Genomic DNA, 19,913 nt, shown 5'->3' on the forward strand with positions numbered 1-19,913 from the left:
TATGACTTACTTTAGCCTGTCAGGAGGGTAAATGGTGCAAGTCACTTGTTTCTGGCTTTCTCACCTCTGTTAGCTGCCTCACTCCGCCTAACAGATAGGTCAGCTCTGCCTTAAGCTTCCCATTTCTCCTTGTCATTGCAATCCTCCAAGCATAAGAACGTGCTAAGCTATAGTCAAAGTGCTTTGACCATACTTTCAATAAGTCTGTAGCCTTCTTTTTGTGCCTCTTCAGTCCTTCAAAATATATCTATCAAGCCATTCTTGTATGACACTTGCTTTTAATTCACACTTTTGTATCCGTCACTATCAGAGTTTTCTCAAAAGGTTCTTTCATCCCTTGAAGTCCTGATGGCTGTTTCAGATTTTAAGTATCTGTTTCATCTTTGCCCCTCAGTCACATTTAATTTCTCCCTGGCAGACATTCATTTTGCATTACATTCCCTCACTATAATTGCCATTTCCAGATATCTTCCCCGTAATTTATCTACTACTCTGCACAGAATTTCCCAGTTGTACAGACTTTGCTGACTTGCCATTCAGCTGGCAATAAACAAACAGTTACAACAGGGCATATTTTTCATTTATTTTTGGCAATAATGCTTTTTTTACATTGGCTAGAATTCTGTTAGAATAATACAGTATAGATAAGGCTAGAGCAAGCATCATCCACAGGAAGGTGGAGGTGGAAAGGGGGGGGGGAAACAGCATGGGGACCTAGTTTTATATACAATTTGAAACAATCTTTGGAAGAGTCTTGTCCAAAAAATGAAAAAGGGATTGAATGGAATAACTACTATAATTACAGAAGCTTCTCAATCATTCTTTGCTTAACTGCTACAGAGAAAACAATCACAACAATCTACTGTGCTATCTATATGCATATCTGTCTAGCAGTGTGCTTTCCAGGATGTGCAAAAATAACAACACTAAAATGAAAAGACTGTGTAGGAGAAAGGGAAGGGCTATAGAGTTTAGTTGCGTTTATGTATATAAAATGAAGTGCATTGTTTTACCCTCATGTCATTCAGAATAAAAAATACACCATTCTGTAGCTGTTGCTATGTGCTGTCAAGTTGCTTCCAGCTAATAGTGACCCTACATTTTAATGACCTCTATATGATTGACAGCCCTGTTGAGGTTTATGGCTTCCTTTGAGACAACTTATCCCATATTTAGTTTTCCTCTTTTCCTGTTGTCTTCCACTTTTCCAATAAGTCTTGTCTTCACATGCTGTGACCAAATTATAATAGCCTTTCTTTGCCACATTGTTTCCAGGGAGATGCCAGGCTTGATTTTACTTGTGTTTCTGGCTGTCCATGGTATCTGTAAAACTCTCCTCCAATATCGCATTTGGAATGAACTGAGGATGTTTTTCCCGTATCAGTTCCCTTTACTGTTAAACATTCACACTTATCCATAGTAATGGGGAACACTATAGTATGAATAGTCTTGGCCTTGGTGTCCCATATCCTTATTCCTAAGGATCTTTTGTCGTTCCTTCATAGCTGGCAGTCACCTCCAGACTACAGTTTGAAGGAGAGATGTGCTTCAATTCAGGAATTTATCTGCCAAATGAAGCGGGGGGCGGGTATTTGTCCCTTTCCAGACCAGTCTGAAGTGAAGCAAGGAGGCCCAAAGAGAATCCGGGGTCTCCAAAGCACCAAATTCTGATTCAGTGCTTTGGAGGTAAAACAAAAAACAAAAAACACCAGAATACCATTCTTCATTTCATGTAGAGCGGTGTGTGTGTGTGTGTGTGTGTGTGTGTGTGTGTGTGTGTGTGTGTGTGTGTGTGTGTGTGTGTGTGTGTGTGTGTGTGTGTGTGTGTGTGTGTGTGTGTGACTGCCAGCTGAGCCACAGTGCCCAGCAAATGCCGGATGGATTCATGGAATGGTGGGAACTGGGCAAAGAGTAAACTGACAACTTCCAGAAAGGATAGGGAGGACAGAAGGAGAAAGGAAGGAAATGGGTGGCGAGCTTTGCACATTGGAAGATACACAATAGTAGATGATGCTGAATTTGGAGTGTATGCACGCACGGACACATTTTCACTTTTTCCCCTCTATTCAGACAAATATTTAAAAATATTCAGGTACAAGTAGAAATGGATGGCCTACAAATCAACTTGAAGCAAATCTGTAGTAATTTGCCAGACACATAATTCAGGATGAATCAAAGCAGATTCAGTCTGGAGGCTCTTCCATACTTTATCTGATTCACTAAACAACAGAACTTAGAAACATTAGGTTTTTGGACTACAGCTCCCAGAATCCCTTAGATAGTAGATATTCCAAGAATGGTAGTCTAGAAAAGTACCCTTTCCACACTCTGATCCGAAGGGAACATATGACAGATAGGTGCAGGTGAGATAAGGTGTTCTGTGGCTGTGTCCACCAAATCAACAAGAGATTTTAAAGGAAAGAGGTATTTCTAAAAGGCAAGCCATAAATCCTGGTTGTGAATGTCTGTGTGTATGATTATATGAGGCAAAGGGTGTGTCCAAAAGTACAGCCAGTCTTCCTGTTCCCTTACATCTTTTCACAGTGAACTGAGGGAAGAGTTCTGGTGTGATATCAGGCAGCAAAAAATCAAGGCACCTGCTCATCTTGTGAGCCTGCCATCTCCCAGAATATGTTATGTGAAAAGTTACCTTAGCATTATTCAGGTGTTTAGCAAAATCACTAATCTTAACCCACAAACTCAGTGAGCAGATTAGCCCCGCCCCACCCACATGTCCTAGGTGCCACGTGTGGAAAGCTAAACGAGAAGAGAGGAACAATCTCTGTCAACTAGGGCCCTCCACAACATCAGAACACCTGAAAAATCATATGGAGGGATTCCACATGTAGAGATTAGCTCTCTATATGCAAGAATTTGGCTGAATTAGGATGGAGAGTGGTGAGGCTACCCTACTCCCTCTTCTCACTGGTAAAGATAAATTCTTCTAATGAATTCCTGAATAGGGCTGGTGTTATAGTTACCTGTAGACACTACCTGTGATTTCTCACAGCCTATGCTGCTCATGTATATAGTATATACACACAACCATTCCCACATCCACCGCCCTCTCCTATTTGCATTTCTCAAATTTGCTTTGCAGCCTTAAGATAATTAATGTATTTGTCTACCTTGGCAAACATACACTTAAACAATAGATAAACCTATATAATGTTGACATTTCCCTATTAGGTCCATGTCAATGTTCTCACTGTTAGTCAACGGCTTTCCGTAGGTGGTGCCACACAACACTAAGGTTGCCGTTCCTCAATGGTGAGCATATACACTATTGTGGAACAAAGCCATGTTTCCTTTTGTCCTTCCCCAAGGAAAGAACACACTAGAGAAGAAATCTGAGGGGCTCTGTGGTGTGAGGGGTTCATATATAACTGCACTCATTTCAGATATGAGAATTTTATGCAGAGATTCAGACAATCCATTTTGACCACTGTGTCCTGGAACATGATGTATCAGTATGATGGTGCCTTATGAAGTGGTTCGATGCTGTGCCACCTGGAGGCTGATGCTACCACTTTGTTTTATTTGGTTTGTTTATCTGGTTTCCTTTATTAGCTTAAGGATTATTTTTATGTATTATGCTTGGGGAAGAGGTGGGAGAAGGTTAGGGTCCATATGACATCACAATGACTGCCCAGAGCATAGGTCCCACTAAGTTCAGCGGGATATAAGTATTAGTAAGACATAAATAAAATAAAATATCAATGACCAGTGCCTTTTCATCAGGTTCACACTTTAAGAGCTTTAACAAGGCTTGTTTCAACATTTATTGTTCATTGGATCCCATCAGACAAAGTGAGTAAGTTTTACTTTTACTTTACACTAAATTATGAACTAAGAATTTTCTTTAGGAAGGGTCAAGAAAAACTTCTTAACTGTTAGAGCAGTACGACACTGAAACCAATTACTTCAGGAGCTCCAACATGGGAGGCATTCAAAAGAAATTTGGACAACCATCTGTCAGATCTGCTTCAATTTGGATTGCTGCATTGAGCAAGGGGTTGGACTCGAAGGCCTTATAGGTCCCTTCTAACTCAGTTATTTTTCGATTCTATGATTCTATAATGATGTCTGGTGTTTACTTAGGGCATCTGGAAACATTTCCCAGGTGAAGAGCCTCGAGGCTGGAAGGCAGGTCATTAGAAATTTTTCCTGTGTACAGATGCGTTTTTCCACCTGCTTATTTAATAGGCTAAATAAATAGTAAATCTGTCATACTACTCAACTGAATGCATAGCAGCCTGTCTTAACAGAATTTATAAAACTATTATAGCTTTTAAACTTTTCCCATATTGCCAATGATTCCCTCTTATTGGTCCTGTTCAGAATTTTGTCACAGTTAAAAACTGATTATGTGTGGATTGATTATGCTGTCACTATCGCTACAGAACAAAATAAGCATTTTAAATTTAAATTGTGTACATGAATTAGACTGTGTACATCTTGCACAACATCACTTGAATCTGAACTATTGCTGTGTAAGTATGGGGAGTTATACATAAAAAGTTATATATAGAAAGAGTGCAAACAAGCAAACAAATGTATGTGTTTTGTGAATGCTACTTGATCAATGATGGCTTTAAGTCATTATGTTTTCGATCTTTGCTCTTCAGTATATCTCCAGTACACAGAGGGACACAGTTGGTGCTGTCCCCTCTCCATTCCTCCAGCTCTAGGAAGCAGGTGATTTCAGTGCTCAGTGAAAACTACTTTTAAGGAATAGAAATGTTTTCACTGAGAATAAGACAGAATACCTTCCATTGTGATCATGACACCTAATACAGTGGTGCCTCGCTAGACATTTACCCTGCATGACAGTTTTTTCGCTAGACATTGGCTTTTTGTGATTGCTATAGTGATTTGCAAAACAGTGATTCCTATGGGGGAATTCCGCTGGACAATGTTTGGCCCCTGCTTCACAAACCGATTTTCGCTAGACAACGTTTTTGACAACTCCCTCCACGCTCGCAAAACAGGTATTTTTGGGACCTAAGCTTTGCAAGACAGCGATTTAAACAGCTGATCGGCGGTTCGCAAAGCAGCTTTCCTATGGGTGATCTTCGCTAGACAACAACGATTCTTCCCCATTGGAACGTATTAAACAGGTTTCAATGCATTCCAATGCGGAAATGCTTTTCGCTAGACAATGATTTCGCTAAACAGCGATTTCAGTGGAACGGATTATCATTGTCTAGCGAAGCACCACTGTATAGTACTTGGGGAAAGCACACTCAGGGGAAGAACAAAGTGTTTGGAATTTCATATACAATCTTGTATGCTGCCTGTAGTTTGTATGACTGGAAGGACTTTTCTGGGCTGGATTGAATATCTTTCTATCCAGCACTATCCAATTGTTTCTTCCAGCCTTGAATTCTGAGTGTTCAATATTTCTTTCTTTCTCTGTAGTCTGTTGGTTGCAGTTGTTTGTTGTTGATCTGTTAAGCTGGTTGCTCAGTATGTGTGCAGTAAAGAAAGCAGCATACGCAAGTCTGTAATTTCAAGTAATTGTAAGCAAATACATGTTTTTATTGTTTCTCCTACAAATATAATGGATGGATTATGGAGAACTTGTAGCTACTGTTCTTTTTAGATCTGCATAGCAAAAAGGAATTTTGCTAGAGATTCAAAACTGCAACATAAAGGATGCCTCCTTATGCCCCTAAATCATTTAATGAGACTAGAAGAACAAATAACCTCAAAAGAAAAAATGTGTTATAGAGAATCTTCCAGTGTAAATTAATCCAAAAGTGGAAGAATCAAGAATTGCTGAAAAACCTCTGCAAGAAAAGAAATTAAGTATTTAAAAATATACATAGTATATGAGAAGAGTAAGGACCTCCTCCTGTATAGGAAATATATATCCTTCTCTCCTTTCTGGGTCCTTGAAATGTCGCATACCATAACTAAAACCAAAAGAAAATCTGTAAACAGACAAAAAATAATACCACCTGTCACACAAGAGACAATGACGTACTTCTTATCAGCTTCCAAGACTCCTCTGGTTGTGTTTGGTTGGGCTTAACTCCACATATGACTGCATATGATTGATTGTAGCCTTGATTATGTCTGGTAGATTTTAACACTGATGGCCATTTTTATGTTCTCTTCTTCTCCTTTATTGTTCTTAGCATGCTTTTTTTCATCTGATTGCTTTTAGTACAGAATTTTATATCATTCTTAGGGGCCTCGCTAGATAGCAGTCTCGGTCTGCTTTGCCTGATCGTGTCGGGGGGGACTCAGCTCCCTAGTGTAGCCTTGTGAGGCTTGAGTGCCCTCCCACCCCTGTTCTGGCGTCCAGGTGTTTACTGTTCCCACCCAGATTCTTTTTCAGGATAGAGCAAATATTTGCTTGAGTCTCTATAAGCAAATAAAGCAGGTGTTAAGAGGCCCAAATGTAAACATGGTCAAAGGTCTCAACTGACAACTTGTGCGCCCTGCTCTGTAAAATTCTCTGATAGCTGTGCCTTTCCACCACATAAATTAATCTCTTGGCTTGTGTTATAAAGCCTCTCAGATTATTCTTTACTTCTGCCCTCTGCCAACTCAGGAATCTGTGGTTTCACCCAGAGCAAGGAATAGATGTGAGTTACAGTCAGGATTTACGTTTTTCAGAAAGATGTATCAGCCACTGCATCTTTGCTCCAGAATGTTGTAGTCATGCACCTCGGCATTAGCCATGGTTCCATGGCTAAAATACATAGGTTCCTTTGTGGGCCAAAGCTTTATATTAAAAATATAGTACAGTATGTGAAAAATGTCATTTGTACAAGAACCTGGTAATAGGAAAGACTTTTGCTTGAGAATCTCACAGACCAGCTGCCAGTTAGAAAACAGAGAATACAATTGTCAATGACTCTAGTCATTATAGTATTGTGATCTGAATAGGCCTGCGATCTTAATGAGCTGGGAGGCCTTATCTCACCACTCTACAATGAGGCATCCGACTCTCAGACCACAGACTGCCAGCACATGATGGTTGGTATAGTATCTCCAGCACTAGAGGTATTATCCTTCTCAGTAACAGTTTCTGGGGAACATGAGTGGAAGGTAAAGATTGCATTTGTGACCTGCTTGTCCAATCAACATCAACGGCTGCTGCAATAAATGAGATGCTGAGTGAGATCTGCCTTTTGTTTGGTCCAACAGCACTCTTCCTACATCCTTGGCCACTGATGATTGAGCTATACATGGACAAACAAAAGTGGCATCTTCTTTCAAACACCCATGTGCAAGTATCACAGAGAATCTGCTGGTCCAGTGTTTGAATGTGTACTTTGTGATGGGCGTCTTGCTCTCTGGCAGTGAATTTTAAAACATGCAAAACAACTGCTTTTGCATTTACCCATGGAGATATCCAAACACCGTTCTTACAGCGCTGACGAGGCTGTTCTGAAGAACGGAAGATAGCTAAGTGCCTTATTTTCTTCACTCCACTTGCTAAATTATTCCCAATGTGTTAAACAATGTAATTAAACACACACACTCACATGATAAAAACTCTTGCTGTTCTCCATCAGCAGAGGGAGGGAGACAGAGAGAGGGAGAGGGAGGGAGAGAGAGAATGAACGAACGTGTCAGTCTCAGCCTTCAAGCTCTGTTAGTTTTAATTTGAGTTGCGGAATTAGTAATCAGTTTTGCTGGAACACTGTTGCGGGAAATAGATCTTTGCATGCAGCGGGCTTGAGCACTGTTGCAAATGAGTATTTGTTAAGGGGAAACCATTCTCTTGTCATGTTATGCTACATTACATAAGATTTATTTCCATTGTGCAAAGAAATGGAAGCCAAAACAGAAAGCTCGCTCTACATGTCAGTGGAAGGTTATTTCTGAATTTCATCCGATTTCTCCTTAGAAAGAAAGAGTATCTCTTAATTAAACAGCTGGTACAGAAGTGCTTGTTGGTTTGTAGGGGGCATTTTTCTTTTTTAAAAAAAAGCATAACATGCAAACCCAATAGCCTAATGGTTTGTCTAAACTTGTTTCCTGACTGTTGCCAGAAAGATATATTGTGAAAAAGACTAGCAAATCAGTTTGGGAGAACCAAACTATAAATCAGTTTATCATATTTGAAATATATTGGTTTGATTTATGAATCAATTTATTCCAATTAATCAATATTCTTAATAAAACTGGTTTCTATCCAGTGCTTCCCAATAAACCCAGTGCCCAACTTGGACTGAAATTCCCAGAAGGCTTCACCACTAGCTATGCTGGCCAGGATTTCTGGGAGTTGTAGTCCAAGAACATCAGGGGACCCAGGTTGGAAATCGCTGGGCTACAATATTAAGAGGCAGGAAAAATTAAGTCCAAAATCTCTGGTAGATTTTTCCTTATTCCTCTCTAACTGAAATCCTTTTTGGTATAAATATGTCCAATCACATTTAGAACAGGAATGGCCAAAGAGCATCCCTTTTAATCTTGTTCAACCATAACATTGTTATGTGCTTTTAAGTTGCATCTGACATGGCAACCCTCATAGGGTTTTCAAAGTAAGTGAGAGATTTAAGGAATTGTTTTAACTGTGCCATCTCTCCCCCAGTTAGTTTCCATGGCCAAGCAGGTACTCAAACCCATATTTTCTGAGTCCTAGTCCATCACTCTATCTAGTACACTGCATATCTATAATATCCAATATTCCTCAATATTTCCTGTGCTGGTATGTGACAAGAGTTGAAGTACACTCCTATCTTAGAGGGATCACCTCAGATCCGAATGAAATCTTCTGTCTTCCTCCTGCCCAGAACACATAATAGCTCTACTTTTTAAGAAAAAACATCTAAGGAATTGCTGCTGCTGCTACCACCACAGCTAGCATAGGTCACCTGAACCAACTGCCTCACTCTGCCTAATGGTAGAGATGGCATTGTAACGATAGAGATGGCCCTTCCTCTCCGACAAAGGTCTTCACTTGAGAATATACTGAAGGTTGCAGTGCACAGAACATATATTAAAGTTCCTTTATATCATTTGAAGATCCCTGTTCTCACCAAGAAGGATTATCCTTCCTTTTTTCCCCTTTAAATGGAAGCAAAATTTCTGAGAAGCTACCTAGCATCACAGAGGCAAAGAGATCCATTCAACATCACTTTGTTTACACAGAAACTCACTGACAGTAGTGATCAGGATAGCAGTGTGGCCAATGGCCACAGATTGTTAATAAGGCAGCTATGTTAATGTAAGATGAGGCAATAACTAGAACCCAACACAGTTTATGTGTTGCATTTGGTCTCTAGACTTTTGGTTGCTTGATAGGCCTGAACAAAGTTCTTGGAAGTGATTGAAATTAGCAGCCATCTTTTGTTTTTGTTTTTGAAACTAGGGTGACACCTTTCATGGAAACTAAGGATAGACCTTTCATGTGTAAATGAAAGACCAATGTTTGAATGAGACTTTTATGTAATTTGTGTTATTCTGAAGACTGCCAAAAATAGAGCATACAAATGATTCATGTTTATGACAGAGGAATAAACAAAAGTTTTGTTTTTCTTTCATGTTTCCTTTTTTGTGTGTAAAATTTCAGTTTCCCTTCACCATTCGTCTGTCAAATTGCTTGAGAAATGAATGTGATAATATAAACTACTGTCTGCATAGTTCTGACTGTGATTTTTCTTTCTCGTGTACTGCTGCCTGCTTTAGAGTTCATTGATTCTCTGTTGCCTTGCCTCTGTGTTTTTGGAATAGGTTTTAAAAGTTCTTTAAGATTTTTTTAAGTGCCAGAAAACAATGAGGAAACAGTAACAGGGAACCCAAAAGAGGTACAGGAGGAGCCTCATGTCCACTGGGGTTTGGTTCCAAGCCCCCCCCCCCGGATACTGAAAGCCATGGATAATAATGAATGCTACATATATATACCATGGTAAACCATGGTAAAAGAGGGGAAAACCATGGTAAAAGAGGGGAAAACCAGAAAAAAATATTTTCACAATCATTATTAGGACTGGCAACTGTATTCTTCACTAACAATTATTCATAGCACTGTCTCTGACTCTATCCAGTAGCCAGTTCTGGTAATGTACAGTGGTGCCTTGCAAGACGAGTTCCCCGTTTAACAACGAAATTGCATCACAACAAACTTTTTGCGATTGCAAAAGCAATCGCTTTACAATGTTTTAAATGGGGTTTTTTCGCTTTGCGATGATCGGTTCCCTGCTTCGGGAGCCGATTCTCGCAAAATGACGATTTTCGGCCAGCTGATTGGTGGTTCCAAAATGGCCGCCGGGTTAAAAAAAATGGCTCCTCGCTCTTTTCTGGGATGGATTCCTCATTTCACAGGCAGCAGAAACAGTCACGCTATGGAGGATCTTCGCTGGGCGGTGAGTTTCAAGCCCACAGGAACGCATTAATCGGGTTTTAATGCGTTTCTATGGGCTTTTTAATTTCGCATTATGACGTTTTTGTTCTACAGTGATTTCGCTGGAACGAATTAACGTCGTAATGCGAGGCACCACTGTACTGCAATGCAAAGCCGGTTAATCCGTTCCTACCACTAGGGGCAGAATTTTTTTATTTTTTTCCTTTTAACCTAAGATGACTTAGGTTTTAAAGAAAGGAAAGAAAAGAGGGAGGGAAGGAGGGAAAAGACACCTTTTCAACAGAACACCTTGAAAAGCACCTTTTCAGCCAAGACAAGCACCCTCTGGCAAAACTCAAGCACCTTTCAGACAACAGATCACCTTGAAAAGCACCTTTTCAATCAAGACAAGCCAATACAAGCACCTTTTGGGGAAAAGGGGGGCAGCAAAGGAGGGAGGAAACAACTTTTAAAAATCCAAAAATCACATTTTTTAAAAAAAGCCAAAAAATAAAAATGCAGTCCATACAGCACTGTACCAGGCAATACCAGGCAGCACCAGGCAGTCTGAAGATTGTCTCCAAATCCAATCTCAAAATGCTGGGAAGAGCGAGGAAGTAGACAGGGACCCTCTACACTGGCCAATGGTTGACTGAAAGTTCAAATTTCGCACTTTCCCCACCTCCCGCGTGGTTTTTTCAGGTCGTAACTCAAATCTAAGTTTGCAAGTTGAGTCAATATTGTTCTATCAGACTGGTTTGTAAGTCGAAATGGTTGTAACTAGGGCCGTTTGTAAGTCAAGGGTTGACTGTATGTGAAAATATTTTTTCTGGATTTTTCCCTTTTAATATTTTTACTATTTTCAGACCGTGGATAAGTAAATCAGTGGATACTGATCCTGTGGATAAGGGAGGCCTACTGTAGTCCTTTTCATGTCAATATATATACATTTCAATGAGGAAAAATAAAAAAATCAGCAAAAATGAACGAAGACTCAGAACAACACCAAATTAAGTTTGCATACCTTTCACAAGCTGGACTATCGATGCCAAGCATTTAAAACAGTTTCCTAACAGTTTAAGGCACTTTTAAATGAGGGAAAAGGGACATCGTTATGTGAAAATCCCCCATAGGAAACATCGCTGTGTGAGGCAGCAAATTGATCAGAAAAAGACATCGTTATGTGAATTCATCGTTGTGTGAGGCACTCGTTGTGCGAGGCATATATATATAAAGGAAAGAGGCACTGTCAAAAGAAATACAAATATTTTCACAATTCACATCCCTATTAAAAACATTTGAGATTATGCTTGTGGTAATAGAAGTGAGAGACCAATAATCCTTTAAAAAGTGACATTTTTAGTAGCCTTTATTTAACAATTTAGCAGCTTCATGACATCTTGTTCTTACTTCTCTTTAAGAAAATTTAAAGTTGAACATGAGACAATAGAAGGATTGGTTGAATTTCAGGGCTGACTTCATCACACTTTCAGGTCACACATTATCTCACTTCATCACACTCCACATTCATTTTGTCAAGTGTTCCAGACAGTAAGGATTAGCTCCTGCCAGAGGAAAATCCTGCATTTGAAGTCCTCTGATTGAAGAGCTGCCTAGTCCAGACCTCATTTAAAAATAAAAGCCAGAATCCTGTTGGTCTAGTGGGGGCAATCATGCAAGCATCTCTCCCTCCAGCAAGCTGTTCACCATAAGCCTGGTCACATGCTGGTTACAAAATCTAGTAAATGACCTGTCATCAAACTGATTGTACAAAGAACAGCCTGCTGGGAGAGGAAAACCACTATGAGATGCTCTTTGCACCTATGGGTTTTCACAACAGTGCTCTGGGTGAAAAAAACATAAGAAGGGAAAAGAAGGGACTTGATGTTGTCCATCAGTGGTTAGCATGTGGCCAACAGACTGGATAATTACATAGGCCACAGGGTGGTGGTTTTCCTTCAATTATGAGACGTACACTACTCCTATGTGCATTAATAGGATGGTTTCACCTTTACCATTTCCTCCTTATAGGAAGAAGACAGGAAGCTACCTGCTGACATGTACCAGAAGAAACTTGGTCAAAATTCAGGGAAAATTGGAAACGTGTCTTCCTCTCAGAACTTTAAGAACCAGAACTTTACTGAACTGAGAGACTACTGCCTGGATCGTGGCTTACTCTTTGAAGATTCTACATTCCCTGCACAAATCAGCTCAATTGGCCCTAAAGTGCTCTCAGAAGATAGACTGCACCAAATAGAGTGGTTAAGACCAATTGTGAGTAGTTCCCAAGCCTGTAATGGCCCCTATATGAAATGAAGGAATCTATTCGGCTTTTAGTCTATCCCTGGCCTCCACTTTCCAGGCAACACACAAATACTTCTCAGATCGGGTGATGCACTCAGCAGCATCCCATACCTTGGATTTCTAGCCCTCCCCCCCCCCAAAAAAATTAGTGAGCAAGACTTTTTGTGGTGGAATATTATGGGGACAGGACATTTTGAGGTCACAGAGGTGGATTCTTATGATGTCACAGAAAAAAAACTGGTCAAAATTGAGGGAAAATAGAAAGCCCGGTTTCCCCTCAGAACTTTAAGAATCAGAACTTTACTCATGTTAGACTACTGCCTGAATCATGGCTTATTTTTTGGAGATTATACATTTCTTGTACCTATCAGCTCCATTGTCTCTAAAGTACTCTCAGAAGACATAGTGCACTAGACAGAGTGGTTAAGACTAATTGTGAGTATCTCCCAGGCAGCACTTGGGATGGGACTCTGAAATCACTTCTAACTCATTGTGGAAATAGCACATGTGGAATGCGTAAAACTCAACTAATTTGACAGTATGCTAACAGAGAGCAAGTAGGGAAAAAAGGCTTTTAATGGCTGTACAGGTGATGAAATCATATGATTGCTTAAGAGTGGTGTTACATAACAGCACTGATGTTACCTGTCTGTCATGGGTTTGGAGGGAAAGTTCCATCCTATGGGGAGTGGAAGGCGGGACATCAGGAGGAGGGGCTGTACTGTATAAATATGTGATGCCTGTGTGGTGAAGAGGAGATGCTGAGACAGACTGTGAGACACTGGGTTGGGACGAAGCAGCAGCTGGGGAAGAAGAAGCTGTTGTGGGAGTCTGGGTGTCTGACAGGGTACTACTGTGTGTCAGAGTACCAGCCTGAAAGGTTCAGGGGTCTGTTGGTTAGCCAGAACTGATGGGTTCAGGGTCTGTGCTTTAAGTTAAAGGTTCTAGGTGAACCAAACTGTATGCTTGTGTGTGTGAGAATAAGCCACGTTACTTTATTTTATTCACCTGATTGTTTTATTTACCCTGTTTGTATTTAAAATAAACCTTATTCTTTTATTGTTTAAAAATCCATCCCTGGTCTGTGTGACTTATTATAGGGAATGGTTGGTGGCAGCTTAGTAACTGTGTGATAGATCCCAGTAGGTCTGGGTTTATCACATTGATTGGTGTCCAGCGGGTGGGATACGACTGGTCCAGTTGTCCAGTGGTCCGGCAAAGACTTGGCAAGGGTGCCCAGAGCAAGGGGGGTCTAGTCAGGGACAGTCTGAGGCGCGTAGGTAATCTTCTAGGTGTACCTCACGGGGAGGTGCGCTAGTAGAAGAACGTGCCAACTGGGGAGACTTAGATTAAGGTGCTCTGAGGCAGCCTGATTTTGGCGGGAAAACGCTGAGGCAAAACTGCGTAGCAACAGCGAGCTAGCTTGCCAGCTGAGAGGCCCAGCAGAGGGGGGTAGGCTCTGACTCGATACTGTTGCAAGTAGTGCTGAAGAACAGCAGCAATCTCTAGGGAGAGCTGGTTCTGAGGCAAGAAGGAAAAAAGTGGTCGTTTTATTTTGAGGCTTGACTTTTTAAAGCAGCCTGTTCTGAGGGGGGATTATGCCCTTGACTCGAAGCCAGATGGCAGAAATGAGTGATGTGAAAGACCCCCAGATTGACCAAGGTTCTGAGGATGAATTTGGCTCAGTGCAGGGTGACAGCACGGGAGAGCAGAACCCAGAACTTAGAAAATTGCTCATGGCCCAACAGCATGAACTGAGGGTGAGGGAAATGGAAATCAGAAGAAAAGATCAGGGCTGAGTTTGAGGCCAAGCAAAAGGAGCTGGATTTGAGAATAAAAGGGAAAAGCCAGCAAGGGGGAGGGGCCCATGGTGAAGGGAAGCCCTCAGACATGAAACTAAGACCTCAGATTTTGGAGGGAAAACCAAAACAAGATGAGAGAGAATCAAAAAACACCAGAAAATGTTATTTCTGTCAGGGAAAGGGTCATCTAATCTCAGAGTGTGAGATATTAAAGCAGCTAAAAGGAATGGTGCCTCAGGAGTCTAGTGGGACCAAGCCAAAAGCTGTGTTCTGTGTCCAGAAAGAGCAAGGCTCAGTGTCACTGAGGGAGCCGGTTGCCATGACTACTCAGTCTGGAACAGCTACCTATGCTGATCAGGCTGAGGAAAATGGTCCTCTTATGGAGGTAAAGCGCTGCTTGCTGATAAAAACAGATTCTCAGTTGTTTGAGACAGCAGGGGTGGACGTAGGAATACTTGACCGTCAGTATAGGGGGCTGCGGGACACTTGTTCCCAGGTAACCCTGTGCCATCCAGATATCATCCCTAGGGAGTTTATAATCCCAAATGAGAGCATGAAGGTAGCAGGGATTGAGGGGCAGGTAATCTCTCTGCCAGTAGCAGAGGTACCTGTCAACTTTCAAGGCTGGAGGGGAGATTGGCGGCTAGCGATTTCATCGACTCTGCCAGCAGCCGTGCTCGTGGGAAATGACCTGGCTGAACATGTGAAAAGGGTGCTAGTGATTACACGCTCACAAGCCACCACAGGGACAGTTCAGGGGGGTAATGATGAGCCAGAGACGGAAGCAGAGGGGAGTTCAGAAGCTGTGGTGGAAACCTTAACCACAGACAGCAGATTTGGACAGGAGCAGAAGGCAGACGCCACTCTCCAAAAGTGTTTTGAGCAGGTGACTGACGCCCAGCTAACACCTGAAACCCCAGTGAGATTTCTGAAGAAAAAGGGGATTTTATATAGAGAAACCCTGAGGAATATCTCAAGAGGGGGAGATGGGATCAGAAGTCAGCTGGTGGTACCTGAAAAGTATCGCCCTATGATCTTACAAAGGGGGCACTCTGACATGTTTGCTGCACACTTAGGGGTCAACAAAACACAGCAGAGAATCACACAGAATTTCTACTGGCCTGACATAGGGAAGCAGATCAGGGAGTTCTGTAAACAATGCGATGTGTGTCAAAGGCAGGGGAATAACCGCGACAGGACCAAAGCAAAGCTGTGCCCTTTGCCTGTGATTGACACTCCGTTCAAATGCATAGGGGTGGATATTGTGGGACCTTTGCCCAAGGCCACAAAGAGGGGGAACAGGTTCATCCTAACAATTGTGGACCATGCCACAAGGTATCCTGAAGCCATACCCTTGACTAATATTGAAACTAACACAGTGGCAGATGCTTTGGTGGGGTACATGTCCAGGATGGGATTTGCCTCAGAGATAATCACAGATTTGGGGGCATCGTTCACGTCAAAGCTCATGAAACGCTTATGGCAAATCTGTGGAATTAAGCACAAGGAAACCACTGCTTATCATCCTGAAAGCAATGGGTTAACTGAGAAGTTCAATGGGACTCTAATGCGCATGATTAGGGCTTACTTGGCAGAGAATCCAAACAATTGGGACCAGAAGCTGCAATCCCTTTTGTTTGCTTATCGATCAGTGCCACAAGCCAGTACCGGGTTTAGTCCATTTGAACTTCTATTTGGGAGACGGGTGAAAGGGCCCCTTGATTTGATCAAACAAAATTGGGAGCAGATCACCCAGGATGACCCACAAGACGTTGTGACATACATAGACACCTTGATGAATGACCTAAAGAGGAATCTAGAGCTGGCAGCAGAAAACCTGCAAGCTCAGAAGGTCAGACAGAAAACATGGTATGACCACAAAGCTAGAGAGAGGCACTTTGACCCAGGGGAGGAAGTGCTTTGGCTTAGGCCCTGCAGAGAGAATAAACTGCAGCTCAAATGGGCAGGACCATATAGGGTCATTTCCAAGATGTCAGACCTGAACTACCTAATAGAGCAGGAGGAGAACCAAGCAAGGAGGGTGGTTCATGTGAATGCCCTAAAACCCTACTACAGAGGGGAACAGAGGGTTTTATTCGCGATAAAAGCAGCTGAGAGTGAGGAAGCTGAATTACCCTTCTGGGAGGGTAGAGGGGAAGTAAAATACAACCCAGAGGAGGTCAATATCAGTCCTGCACTCACCCAAGACCGGCAGCAAGAACTAAACATGCTGCTTAGGAAATATCAACAGGTGTTTTCCAACAAGCCGGGGATAGTGAAGGGAGTGATGCATCGGATCCACACAGGGGATGCACCCCCGCAGGCAGTATCCCCATACCGAGTAACGGGACCCTATAGGGACAAGGTGCGGAAGGAGCTGGACGAGATGCTTAGGGAGAACATAATCGTCCCCTCTTCTAGTCCTTGGTCCTCTCCGATAGTCCTTGTGGACAAGCCTGATGGGAGCATTAGGTTTTGTGTTGATTACAGGAAATTAAACCGTGTAACCACTCCTGATGCCTACCCAATGCCCAGGCTAGACAACCTGATTGAAACCATAGGGGGTTGTCGGTTCATCTCATCATTGGACCTGGTAAAGGGATATTGGCAATTAAGAATTGATCCCAGGGATCAAGAAAAAACTGCCTTTTGCAGCCCTTTTGGTCTCTATGAGTTTCGAGTCCTGAGCTTTGGTCTCAGAAATGCACCAGCCACATTCCAAAGGCTGATGGACCAGACCTTGGCAGGGCTCAGTGACTTTACAGTGGCCTACATTGATGACATAGGGATCTTCAGTAATACCTGGGAAGATCACCTGATACACCTGGAGTTAGTGCTGCAGAGGTTAAGTGCAGCAGGGCTAACAGTAAAGGCCAGCAAGTGTCAGCTGGGTAGCCCAGAAATAAAATACTTGGGTCACATGATAGGGGGAGGAATGATAAAACCCCTGGAGGCCAAAATAGAAGCTGTTCGTGATTGGCCTAGACCCAACACCAAGAAAAAAGTCAAATCATTTCTTGGGTTGGTGGGCTACTACAGAAAGTTCATCCCGAGGTTTAGCGAGATTGCGGCTCCGCTGACCGATCTGACGAGGAAGAAGGCTGATGACCGCATCCCGTGGACCAGCGACTGTGAGGCGGCGTTCCAGAGGTTGAAGGAGGCGTTAATCAACTATCCTGTCCTGCGTGCTCCAGACTTCGACCGGGAGTTCATCATCTACACCGATGCGTCTAACAGCGGGGTAGGAGCAGTTCTGTGCCAGGAGGATGAGAATGGTGACCAGCATCCAGTGTACTACCTGAGTAGGAAACTTCAAAAAGGTGAGAGACATTTGGCAACCGTGGAGAAGGAGTGTTTGGCCATAGTCTACGCGATCCAGAAGGCCAAGCCTTACATCTGGGGAAGACATTTTGTTCTGTGTACTGACCATTCACCATTGCAATGGTTAAAGACAATGAAAACCCACAATAGCAAACTTATGAGGTGGGCTTTGAACTTACAGGACTATGACTTTGAAGTGAAGGTGGTCAGAGGGTCAGTGAACTGTGTTGCTGACGCCTTATCAAGAAGACCTGAAGACTGAAGACGGCGAAAGAACATGGACTATATGTATATAATGAAGACAAAAAGTTAAAATGTACCTGGTTTTAAATTGGTTTGTATTAATAAAGGTAAAATTGATGTAATGCATATGGTAAATGTTTGAAATGCCTATTTGCTATGTGTAACTTGGAGTGTAAGTATATGTAAGTATTATAGGGTATGTATAACTGTTGTTGTATGTTTTATACAGGTTGTTTTTTTGGTGAAAAGCACTTTTAGCTTTTCCCCTACAAAACAACTTATAAAGAGGGGAGGTGTTACATAACAGCACTGATGTTACCTGTCTGTCATGGGTTTGGAGGGAAAGTTCCATCCTATGGGGAGTGGAAGGCGGGACATCAGGAGGAGGGGCTGTACTGTATAAATATGTGATGCCTGTGTGGTGAAGAGGAGATGCTGAGACAGACTGTGAGACACTGGGTTGGGACGAAGCAGCAGCTGGGGAAGAAGAAGCTGTTGTGGGAGTCTGGGTGTCTGACAGGGTACTACTGTGTGTCAGAGTACCAGCCTGAAAGGTTCAGGGGTCTGTTGGTTAGCCAGAACTGATGGGTTCAGGGTCTGTGCTTTAAGTTAAAGGTTCTAGGTGAACCAAACTGTATGCTTGTGTGTGTGAGAATAAGCCACGTTACTTTATTTTATTCACCTGATTGTTTTATTTACCCTGTTTGTATTTAAAATAAACCTTATTCTTTTATTGTTTAAAAATCCATCCCTGGTCTGTGTGACTTATTATAGGGAATGGTTGGTGGCAGCTTAGTAACTGTGTGATAGATCCCAGTAGGTCTGGGTTTATCACAAGTGGTTCACCATCTATCTATGAGGATTTGCTTCCAAGCCCTGGACTGTTGCTGCCAAGGCTTGTGCAACAAGAAGGCTCATGAGTTATGATTGTGGCGCTCCACCCTGCATCGTTCCATGTGAATGCAGCCAAGGGGCTGCAGTGCATATACTCACTAGTTTTCTCCTCAGTCCTCTTCCCTCGCTCCTGCTTTTTTTTCAGATGCTGACAGTTTGCAGGCATATCACATGTACAGGTGAGCCCTGGTGCCAGCTAGGAAGAAGTGGAGATAGGTGTCCAAGCTTTAAAGCTGCCTCAGAAACAAAAAATCAAACTCTCAAACCTCCACTTAACCTAAGATTTTCTCCCCAACTGGAGATTCAGTAATTACTGAAACTTCAGATGGTGCTCTGTGACATGGCAACCCCATTCACAGCAGGCTCTTTATTCCTAAAACGCATGAAACAAAACCCCACTAAGTTATAGGAAGCTACAGGGACCACTTGTTTCAGGTCGAAAACCAGCACTAAGAGAAAGAGGAGGAGAAGTCCTACCCAGGTATCAGGAGAAAGGGGGAAAATGTAATGCGAGAAAAGAAGAAGCAATCTTGCTGGATTAGATTAGTGCCCTCTAGATCCAATATTCTGTCAAACCAAATGGCTAAATGAGGACTCGCTTATGTTCTACAGAAACTGGAATACAGAGGCTTACTGTTTCAGATACTGGAGATAATATGTAGCTTTCCTGACCAGTTGATTACCTTATCTGCCATAACTTTCAAGCTGTGTTATAGTTGCATGCATGCAGGCAGAGGGCACCAATGTAATTCTAAAAAAGGATTACAAGATCCATGGCCCCAATGAAGTAATTAAGGACACACTTAGTACCAAACTCTGATGCAGCCACTTTTAACATGTGGCATTGGACTGTATATATTCTTACCTTCCCAGAAATCTTTGTCTGGAAGCTGGAACTAAATTTGTATGTATATAACTTTCATTTTGGAGAGTGAGAAGAGGAAAGAACAACCCATCTTTTGCTCACTAAGAATGGCTGAAAAAAAGAGAGAAGACTTGTATTGATTCTGAAGCAGAAAGAGGCCCTTCTTCCTTGGAAATGC

General features: G+C 42.2%; 1 protein-coding gene across 1 annotated transcript in view; it reads left to right on the forward strand.

The window, feature by feature from the left end:
- The first annotated feature begins 12,082 nt into the window (after positions 1 to 12,082).
- The window catches only part of CAPN13 (calpain 13), a 109,542-nt gene continuing 101,711 nt past the window's right edge, over positions 12,083 to 19,913 (forward strand). Inside the window, exon 1 of the mRNA XM_078382916.1 lies at positions 12,083 to 12,580. Within this exon, the coding sequence (XP_078239042.1) occupies positions 12,365 to 12,580 (216 nt within the window). The 5' untranslated portion in view covers positions 12,083 to 12,364. The remainder of the gene's footprint in view (positions 12,581 to 19,913) is intronic.

This window comes from Pogona vitticeps, chromosome 1 (assembly GCF_051106095.1).
Source record: "Pogona vitticeps strain Pit_001003342236 chromosome 1, PviZW2.1, whole genome shotgun sequence".
Taxonomy (NCBI): Eukaryota; Metazoa; Chordata; class Lepidosauria; order Squamata; family Agamidae; genus Pogona; species Pogona vitticeps.